This window comes from Nothoprocta perdicaria, unplaced genomic scaffold (assembly GCF_003342845.1).
Source record: "Nothoprocta perdicaria isolate Ctin4 unplaced genomic scaffold, notPer1 scaffold_283, whole genome shotgun sequence".
NCBI classification, from domain to species: Eukaryota; Metazoa; Chordata; class Aves; order Tinamiformes; family Tinamidae; genus Nothoprocta; species Nothoprocta perdicaria.
In genome coordinates, this window is record NW_020455514.1 from 93,663 (window position 1) to 104,260 (window position 10,598).

At 45.7% G+C, this 10,598-nt stretch overlaps 1 protein-coding gene across 1 annotated transcript; it reads left to right on the forward strand.

Annotated features, from left to right (window-relative positions):
* The first annotated feature begins 620 nt into the window (after positions 1-620).
* Positions 621-9,518, forward strand: KRT23 (keratin 23). Its single transcript, XM_026041354.1, is given in 10 exon segments — positions 621-651; positions 654-727; positions 730-1,179; positions 3,936-4,018; positions 5,409-5,565; positions 7,110-7,271; positions 7,364-7,489; positions 8,011-8,231; positions 8,716-8,744; positions 9,424-9,518. Coding segments are annotated over 10 exon segments (1,428 nt in total).
* Positions 9,519-10,598: the final 1,080 nt, after the last annotated feature.

Here is a 10,598-nt window from a genome sequence, read left to right on the forward strand (position 1 = left end):
GCATTACTGCCTACTTCAACATCAAACTGCAAAACGACCTGCACCATGAAGCCCTAAAGTAAGATCAGCAGAAAAGATTGCTAGGTACCTAACTCCGACACAAATAGGCAGGTGTCAGGGAGGAAGGACCCTTGGAATAGCTGGCCTTGGAATTGTGTTGGTTGAGTTTCGGGGTACGACAGAGCCGTGGGGCTCCCGCAGCCCCGGCTCCGGGCGGGCGCTGCACGTTCGGCAGCGCCGCCGCTCCGGCTCACGCTGCTGGCGCTCCAAAGCCCGCGATTTGCGAAATCCAGATGGGCAGAAAATTACCAGTGTCCTCGGAGAGGCGGCCCTGCCCTGGCTCTTCCTACGGTCTGTCACCGAAGGTATTTTTCCCCTCACAAACAGGAAAATACAAAATATTTACTACGGGGTTAGGAAAAAGCCGCGGCAGTTCTGATCCTGCTCCACACCTCCTGCTCCTGGCCACACCTCACTATTATAATATGAAAAGAAGGGGAAAAAAAAAAACAACTGAAAAGGAAAGCGATCTGGTATGTGGCTGTGCCTCCAAATCATAACAACAGTGTGTGCCGGCTCATAAATGCTTCTGCATTGACCAAGAGGAAGCACGTTTCACGATGACACAATCTTGTTGCTGTAGTCATTCATCGCAGGGAACTCCCACAGGAAAAGGCATAAAGGTGCTCGGGGAAGGCTACGGGGCTGCTCAGTGCGCGCGAGGCAGGGAAACATTGGGTTGGATCCACAGCTGAGCTCAACATGAGCGGCAGCCAAGGCCCTTCTCCGTTTTTTGCCGGGTCCCTCCGGGGTGGTGCAGGGTGTGGTTTGGCCCAGCACGGAAGCTCCTCCAGCCCTTGCAGCGCCGACGGGGCTGCCAGCGGCGCCCCGGGCTCCTTCTGCCCCGCCGGAGCCCTGTGGCTGGCGCCTGCAGGAGGGGCGTCCTGGGGGGGCTTCGGCGAGCGCCATGGGGCCAGCATCTTCCTGGGGGGGAACGAGAAGGAGACCATGCAGAACCTCAACGACCGTCTGGCTGCCTACCTGGACAAGGTGCGCTCCTTGGAGGCGGCCAACGCTCAGCTGGAAAGCTGCATCCGCGAGTGGCACAAGGCGAAGGCGCCCAGCACGAGGCACGACTTCAACCAGTACGAGCAGAGCCTCACCGACATGCAGAGACAGGTAAGGGGCAGCTCTGAGGGTCCGTGTCATTGCACGTGCTGGGTATGCATTTACGGTCCTGGGTAGCCTTTAAAAGGAACTTTAAAAACCCTTTGAAATGCTAGAAGCGCTAATGAAAGGGGCACAGACACCCTTTGAGCTCACAAGTAGGAGAATGGGGTATAGGAAAGACAAGCTGGAGGCAGAGAAAGGGGATCCTGCACGGACTGCGAGGATCAAGGGCTGTACGCGCTGCCGAGCGCTCCTTTCTGAACACGCGAACCTGCTTTGAGCAACCAAGTCTGGCGGAATTTGGTCTTTTTGACTGTACATGTATTCAGCAAATTACAGAGCAGGCGAAGCGAAGAGACTGCCTCTTTCATGCACGCTGCCTTTGGACGTCCCCTTGTGTTTTATTCCTTTGATTCCTGTGGCAGCAGCCAATGAAGCTGCAGGACTTCTAGGTCCAAGCAGCTTATGTAACCAGATGGAAAAATACTTCATTGTAATTAAGAAAATAGCAGTGACAAATTCCTTTGGATGTTTTCACTATAATTAAAAGGAGAATTTCTAGTTCTTGCCAATAGTTAATATTAACATTCAGCAGTAACTCTTTCATTCTCCCAAACTCACGTGTCTTCAAATATAAGCGTAATATTAACCGGTATTCCTAAAGAACATTTTTAGCGCCGTAACCATCTCTGTGATGACTCTGAACAATTAGCTTTACGCAGCCATATGGGGCACAAAAAGCAAAGCTATTCCATCACGTGAAGCTGCAGCTTCCCCCCATCTGTAACAGGGTGACTTGATTTTCTCAAGACGCCCAGATTTCTTTTTCCAAAAGGGCTTGGAAATGGCATCGTGTGGCACCTGTGCGGAGTGAGGTCAGGGACTCCATCAAACTCTCTCTGCCGGGTGAATGTGTTGCCTGCAGGCAGGAGATGAGGCACCCTGACCACAGCCCATGCGCAGGGAATTGTCATCACCTATTTCTGTTTTAAGGATAAAGGAAGGTCATCAATCTGCAGACCTGCCACTTCAGCACTGCTTTTTTAAGCTGATCCAGAGATAAATACTTGCTCTCCAACAATCTAAATGCGTCCACATTCATTTGGAATTAATAAATCCCCCACACCTAAGAAGAGTGGGGTAAAGCCCTCACTTTTGAATGGGTCGTACCTGAAACTCTCCTTTCTAGCACCCTGGGATCCTGAGCACAGGTTGAGCCCCGGCCTTCCAGCCAGCACCACGTGTTCAATGTGCTGCTCACGCGGGGAAGAAGGGGCCATTAAAGGATAATTTACAGGGTACAAGTTGGTGATTTAACTCCGAATGTTGAGTAGAGAATGTTTAACTTTATGAATTACTACAATTATTGCCATGTCTGCCAGTAAAATGAGCAAAAATATAACATATAATTATGAAACACAGGTAAATTAACACACTAGTTAATAACATGAAATATAGGGAGACTAATTTAGCACCTGAAAGGAGCGTTAGACAGAATTTAGGATCCTATATCCAGTAACCCAGAGGAAGTCCATGATGCTCTAAGCTTAGACACAAACTCATCCCGAACCTGCATTTTGGATGACACTTCTGCCTGGACATCTGAATTCACGGTGAGCATGACAGTTACTCTCAGCTATTACCTTCTATGGCAAAATCCAACCTCTTAGAGGCCGGGTTTTCTGCTAACACATTCCAGGCTGCCTGGCATGCGGGGCAGTGCTTTACCTCCTCAGCTGCCCTTGATCTTGTCCCAGGGCGATACCCAAGGTAATTGCTTAAGAATGAAGAGCTTGTCCCATCTTCCTCATTAGTTAATACATTCCACAGGCACCTACTTTTTTTTACCAAGAGAAGTCAACTTTTGACACTTCGGGACAATCCTGTCATTTCCTGGTTCCTTTGTGATTCATTTAGGTGTGGAAAGTTTTACTTAAGGGTGCTGAGGGCTCTCTGAAAGGCAAGTGATTGTGGCCACAGCCCTCCTGGTTTTGCTGTGCATGCTCTGTAAGCGGCGAGTGGGGGCACCTGTTAGATCCGCAGCCCTCCTTCTTCTCCCTCTTCAATAAGAGAAGCCACGGCACCCCCAAATTATTAGTTCCTCCCGATTACAGATAAGGTACTTTCAAAGATGTGAATGGAATACTGACCTTGGAATGGACCAAAGCTACTTCATGTTGACAAGGACTGAAAGTCTTCTCAGTGCACACTGAGCATGCCGCGGGAGTGATGCGATGTGCTTTGTCCTGCAAAGCTGCTTCCCAGGGCGAGCTGCAACCTCACAAAGCACCCTCAGAACTATGAATCCCGGTATTTTAATTGTGCTCAGATACAGCTTACTGTCTCATACTGAAGTCTGCCCTAAAGATGACTATGGTTGCTCTTCCAGCAGTGCTGAACAGAATCAAATGCAGTATACAAAGAAGGAGCGAGTGAGTGACAGTATACAGCATGATTCTACAGTATACGATAAAATTTGTATAGCATTATTCATATTCTCTACTTGGCTAGCAATAAGATGATCCTTCCTACATCATTTCCAGAAAAGTGAGAGAATGAGAAAAGTTAAGATTATGGACAACATTTGTGGCAGCATCTAAATGAATCTTGAATCTGGGCTTCTTTTATTCACCTACTCTCCTTAATATGGGATTTATGCTTTGAAAAGCTGGTTCTAAATCTATTCAGACAACCCAAGCAGCAAAGTTTATTCACTGGCTCTTTCCCTCATCACTGAGTTTGTTGCTGGCTTCCTGGTTTTGCAGATTGAGCATGGAAAGATCACCAACGCCAGCATCCTTCTGCAAATTGATAACGCTAACATGGCATCTGAAGACTTCAGGCTCAAGTAAGTTCTCCTTTGGTTTCCTGAGTAAGTCTGAAAGGGGACTAAGCAAAATAATTGCTTTTGTTTTCTTGATAATCCAGTATGAATGATTTTTCTGGGGTTCTGTGTGTGTGATACTGGATATATCAAACACAGAGCAAACACAAAATCAAAAAGGTAAGAAAGGATGTTCAGAACACAAATGTTTGGTGAACACTCTTGAGTCACCCTGTTTATGATACTTAGTTCAGGTCCTGAAGAGCAGGTTTTACTGCAGGCACTTAATACTTATGACATAAGGTATTTAAAGATGATCAACTGGGAATACAAGGCAACCCATCTCTGCCCCATGCTTTGGCTCAGACTTTGGCTCAGTCCAGCCAAATCTTTCTACTTCTGCAGTTCCCTCTTCCATCCTGCTCCATGGGCAATCCCTACCCGCCAGGGTCTTCTCTTTTGGCCTCCTGGAAGTTTTGCCCAGGAACGAGCCAGGACTTCCCTGGCTATCAGCACACACCTTCGGTGCTCAGGAGGGCACGGTGGGAAGCCAGATGTTTTAATGCAAACTTCCAGGCACATCTTTGCAAAGGTTCTCCACTTCTGTAAGCTGGACTTCTCTGCAGTCCCAGCAGTTGTCTTATGTTTAGCAGACCAAGCTATGGAAACATGTCCCAGCCTTTGGAAAACTCGTACTGGGCTCGGAATGCCGGTCATTCCACGTCCATGGTGATGTAAAAAGGAGTGGGGCATCTGCTTGAACGGGCTGGGGTACTTCGTAAGGGCTGCTCTGCAGGACTGTCACGTTCATAAATGAGTCTGAATTCATTCTGAATTCATAAATGAGTCTGAATTCACACTGAATGAATATAGAGACATCAGTAGAGTCTATATAAAGGAAATGAGGGGAAACATTTTGAGTTTGAGAGAAAAAAATGCTCCTTTTGCCCAAGGGAAGATGTGGTCACATTTTTCTGACTTTGTCGTGCCTTGGTAAACTGCAAGAGGCTACAGACATCTGCTGAGAACTGGCTTCTGTGGCCTCTTCCCTGCTTTCTGTAGGACTGAAAAGCAATCATTTTGGGGAAAAAAATAGAGAAAACAGTGAGTGTGGGTATTTGGACATCTCTATCAGCAAGCTTTTGAGACTTGCAACCTGATGAATGCTAAAATGCAAACAAGAAAATAAAACATTCAATATTCCTTATCATAGAGGAGTTCTTGTGAGGAGGAAAGAAAAAGATGCTACTTTTAGAATGATTCAATAATTATCAAAGAACATCTTTTAAAAGGAAAATTTGTTTCCTTGCTCTTGTTGCCTTGGTTCCTTCCCGAGAGGCCTCTGTGCTGTTACTCGCTGGACGAGGGCTGCTGTGAACGCGGGTTTCCTCTCCTCTGCTCTCTCCCGATCAAGGTACGAGGCAGAGAGGTCTCGCAGGCAGGGAGTGCAGTGCGACGTTGAGAACTTGCGCAAGGAGCTCGACAACCTCACCATCGTGACAACAGATCTGGAGATGGAAATCGAAGGCTTGAGAGAGGAGCACATCCTCAGGAGGAAGGACCATGAGGAGGTAAAAAGAAAAAAAAAGTGCCACTTGCTAAAATCATATCGTGCAAATCTTCGCTACCGTGTAATTAGCTTTGAGCAAGATGCACAATCTATAAATGGGAGAGGTGATTCAGAACCCAATCAGGTTTCAAAAGAAACCTATGGGAATAGATGGGATGTGAAGTTTGTTTTCTGTTTCTATTTCAACTGGCATTTCAGAGAGGAAAATAAATTACTGTGTTTTTCCAGAACAAGCTCCTTGCATCTGGAATTCTGGATATATCATTTCTGCGGACAGGTCTTGGGAAATTCATTTTTTTAAAGTTGGAAATTCAGGATGGTAGGACCAAACTAAACGTGCCTTCCCTTCCACACACATCCCCAAAGTGTCTGTTCATGTCTGCTGCTAGAAATAAGTTGCAGGGCTCGGTGGAGTTTTGATCTGAGCATACCCATCTGGATATTAAGACACATTCCTTTAAAACTTGCTGCTAGAGGGAACAACGCAGCTCTTGCATTCCGAAAGGATCAAAAATAAATGGTTGGGGAAGTCAAATTACTTATTCTTGCAAAAAATCTAAGCACAATTCACTAGATAATATTTAATCCTTGTCAGAAAAGTCTTTTTGCTCTGGATTCCTACAGAGCTGTAACATTCCCACGCATATTCTACCACTGCTCGACAACACACTGCTTTGGCTTTGCCTGACCCAGCGCTGCTTCCAGCTGCAGAACCAAAAATCCCACTTGTGTTTGTGGGTTATTCGAAGGGGGGACTGAAATCCGAGGGTTCTTTGGCTGATGCCATAGCAGGCGAGTGCACAGCTACAAGAAAGCAGCTCTGGGAGGGAGCAGACACATGGGGGTGTCCGGTGGCTCTGCATTTCCGCGCCCGTGATGTCATTACCCTGCCACGATACTGGTGCTCTCCCAAATGGTACCTAGCGCCCAGGATTATGCTGCTCCCAAAGGAATGCTGCCACACCAGCCTGGCTTGTTTTGTAATTATGTTGTTTACACAGTAATTATATGTTTTAATCCAGTTATTCCCTTAACAATTACACAGAACTGACTCTCCTGTAAACTAAGTTATGGTTCCATAAATATTAACAGAGAGGGTAAGAAAGATGAAATTACTGTTAGGCTTACATGAAAGAGACAGGTTCCTAGCAGATAAATAATTATAAAATGTCAGTGCTGCTTCTTTGCATATGTATCTTCCAGAAACTTTGTAACAGAAACTGGAAACATCTTCTCACATTTTTTAATTTCTCTATCATGCTTAGGCCATGGAAACACACACACACACACTCACACACACATATATATATATATGTTGGAGGTTTAACACATATACATAGGTTGCAGGTTTAACTCATGTCACGGTACTACCTATATAGGAAAAAATTCCAAATGATGTTAACTGAATGTGTGTAACAATCATCCTACCACAAAGCAAAAACTGCTCTGTGCATTTTGAGAGGCTGGAAGTGAAGAAGGCAAGACAGGAACGAAGACTGTTCCAGTCTCCTCAGTGACCTTGCTTGTGTCCCCTGTTATGCGCAGGATATGGATGCACATCGCTCATCACGGGACTTCAAAGTCAACGTGAAGGTAAATGCTGCTCCCCCCGAAGATTTAGCCAAGATTCTAGCAGAAATAAGAGAAGATTATGAAGCTATAATTGAGAAGAACCGTAAAAGCCTGGACAACTGGTACAGAGAGCAGGTAACCTCTGTCTTCTTTTCATTCTGAAGATCCCTGCTGCTGCAGGAGACAGAGCAGAAGCAGTGAGCTTTGCCCTTGCTTTTGCCCCATAGAGCACAGCCGTCTCGCTGGCAGCAATTCCTAACCCAGAAGAGCTACAGCGCAGTGAGAACGAGGTCAAGGATCTGACACGCACTCTGCAGTCCCTGGAGATCGAGCTGCAGGCACAGATGAGTAAGGTATCTGCTGCAGACATCTCTGGCTGGTCATGGCTATTCCACACTTTCTCAGAGTTGCCTTGGCCAGCTCCGTATATCCAGAGCATATCACACAGCCTCATTTTATTGTAATTATAATGGTATAAGCGAAAGTGCAGTTTGGTCCACACTTGACTTTGCCCAAATCTGCAAAATACACTGAGCAACTGTCACCAAGGTGCAACAGAAGTAGGTCTCTCTACATCAGTGTACGGGGAGAAGAGAAAGAAGGGACAGGATGGCTATTACATGATCTAAGAGGAAAAAGCGTCCAAAAAGAGAGATAGTTATACAAATTTCATATTGATAACCCTTACTCTATGCATGAAATATGTGAACCATGAAAAAATATTGACCATCTCCTATCGATGAAAGCTCCCACAGCCTTAATTTTGAGAATTTGGAAAGGTTCTATATAATAAGTATTTAAATGACCAGAGCTTTCTGCACTATACCTACCATGTACGTAGTAATCAGAGAACTGGCCTTTTCTGCCCTGTCAGAAGCACATGCTGGAAGACACCCTGGCTGACACGCGGAACTACTACGCTCTGGCACTTCAAAACATGCAACAGATCATCTCCAAACGTGAGGAAGAGCTGAACCAGGTTCGTCAAGACATCAAGCACCAAAACAACCAATATAAGGTTCTTCTTGGGATCAAAAGTCGTCTGGAGAAGGAAATTTCCACTTACCGCCTGCTGCTGGAGGGGAATGTTGTCGGGTAAGGCAAATCTGCCCTGACTGGTACAGATGAGAAGAGACTTCTCATGTTCAGCTTCTTTGTTTGTTTGTTTATGTTTAAGCGAGGCTTGTGAGTTCCACAACATCATATGAAGGGCTGGGATTTTAACGTGATGGATCATGATAAAAAGCCTTAGCGTAGCCCAAAGTATTGGGCTATTTCTCAGAAGAGAAAATGGGACCAACCCGGGCAATTCCCAACATGGGGAATGATGCAAGGTCCCACAATAGAAGCAGTAATGAAAGCCTAAGGGAAGGGCTTCACAGGTGAGGGGAGTAGGAGACTACAGAAGAAGAAGAGTTCTCGGGCTACAAAAAGGCCTTTCTTCTTTGTTTGCTTTGTTTGTTTTCACCTTGGTGTAAGCTCTCCTCGCATCACCGCGAGTATCGCTGAGATGAAGGGGAGGAATAACTGCTTCAAATGAGCACACTCATCATTTTGCCTCCATTTCATTTCTTTACAGGACAAGAACATCTGAATCAAACACTAAAGGTAAAAGCCCCTTACTTGGCTCTCTTCAGTGAATCTTATTTTGAATCTTATTTTAAATCTTATTTTGAATCTTATTTTGAATTATTTTGAATTATTTTGAATTATTTTGTCAATTCTACTCAACTTTAGCCCATAGTGATTTCCCTGTTCACAACGGCAGCAGGGAAGGCTTACAGGGCATTAAGCCCCAGCACTGCAACACGCTGTCCCAAACTCTGGGCAAGCCCAAGGCTCCGTGGGGCACGAGGCCACGCAGTGACTCCCTTCGGTGACTAAACCGGCTCCTGCTAAGCCGCAGAAAGCTGACTCCCTCCAGAGGGAAGTCATGCCGCAGCGCGAGGGCTTGAGGGCAACAAGAAAATCTGCATGTCTGGGAACTCGTCCTCTAGGATGAGTATGACCTGCAGACATTTAATCAGGCAGGTTAATCTGCTCCGAAATTGGCTTTGCACTGCCTGGGATGCAGCCGTGTTATTCACTCGCCCTGACCTGGACAGGGCCTGGGTAACTTTAGCAGCACGTTTCTCAGGGAGCAGCAATAAGGGAGCCATGCAGAGATAAAAGGAAACCCACAGTGAGAAATCAGGGAGGTAGCCGGTAAATTGTGCGAATGCAACTCTGCTGCGCCATGTCTCCTCAGCACTGCTCCCTGCCTGACTAATCCTTCATTTTCCTTCAGAGCTGCCCAACCACAAGCTCAGAGCCATCGTGCACGACAGCGTCAACGGGCAGGTCGTGTCCTCCACCGTCAACGAGATCCAGCAGCAAGCGTGAGCTCTGCCGCCGCCGGCCGCTCCGGCACTGAACTCTCTCAGCAAACCACTTGCAATCCAAGCACGGAAAGTGCTCTGTGTAGCTGATATTGTTAGTTTGAAGAGTTTTTAAATCAACAAAACACCGAAGACAAACTTTTCCAGGAAAATGACTGGCTGAGCTGGTAATACCTGTATTATGTACACCTCACCAGGGCAGGAATCCTGCCTGCGATTCATTTATTGCTCTCCAAATTAACTCTAATTTAAAATGAATAACCTCTGTACTTTTCTATGGCCTTATGTTTCTTATCATATACCTCACTGCAGCCAATAAATTCTTTTCCATTACTTGTCCTGCTACTTGGAATTGCTGGCTTGCTTTCTATGAAGCGTGTGCCAGGCTGGAGCGACGGCGCTAGCGAGTCCGAGGGACTACAAAAGCCTCATTGTTTTGGTCCACGTGGAGCTGGAAGGACGGAAACGAGAACAAAAGAAGTGACACGAGTAATAAAGTGGTACCTTATTACTACGCCTGGCACTTATACAAGCCAAACGTGAGGCCTTCCCATATACAACTTCTAAAGGTCATGATTAGCATTGTTATAAGGTGCACTTTACTAAAATGCGCATGGCTATGCACAGTGTGCAGTGTATACACACTAGAAACATCTATTTTTTTGACAGCTTTACAGAAATTTTCTTTTTCCTTTGAATTTGTAAGTACTTTTGGAGATACTCACGTATTTTCTCCATGTCCTATTTCTTTCAAAACCCCATTTCACCTACTTAGCCTCATATGAATATTCATTGATACAGCTGACAAGTTCAAGATACTTAGAGCACACGCTAAGGGTCAGTGTAGGAAGGGGAGACAGTTCACCAAAAAATTACAAATTCTTCTACAATCATGTTACGTGAACCTTATTTTTTGTTAAAACTCATTCCCTCATAACACGTTTTCAAACAAATATGACTTGAGAGAGAGGAGATAGAAGGCAGAACAAAGCTCCAAACCCAAAACAGAAGTGTTTTCAGTACTAAGAGAAACAGAACGATCATGAGGAGTTTCTACACACACAAGACTGGAAAACAGAAGGAA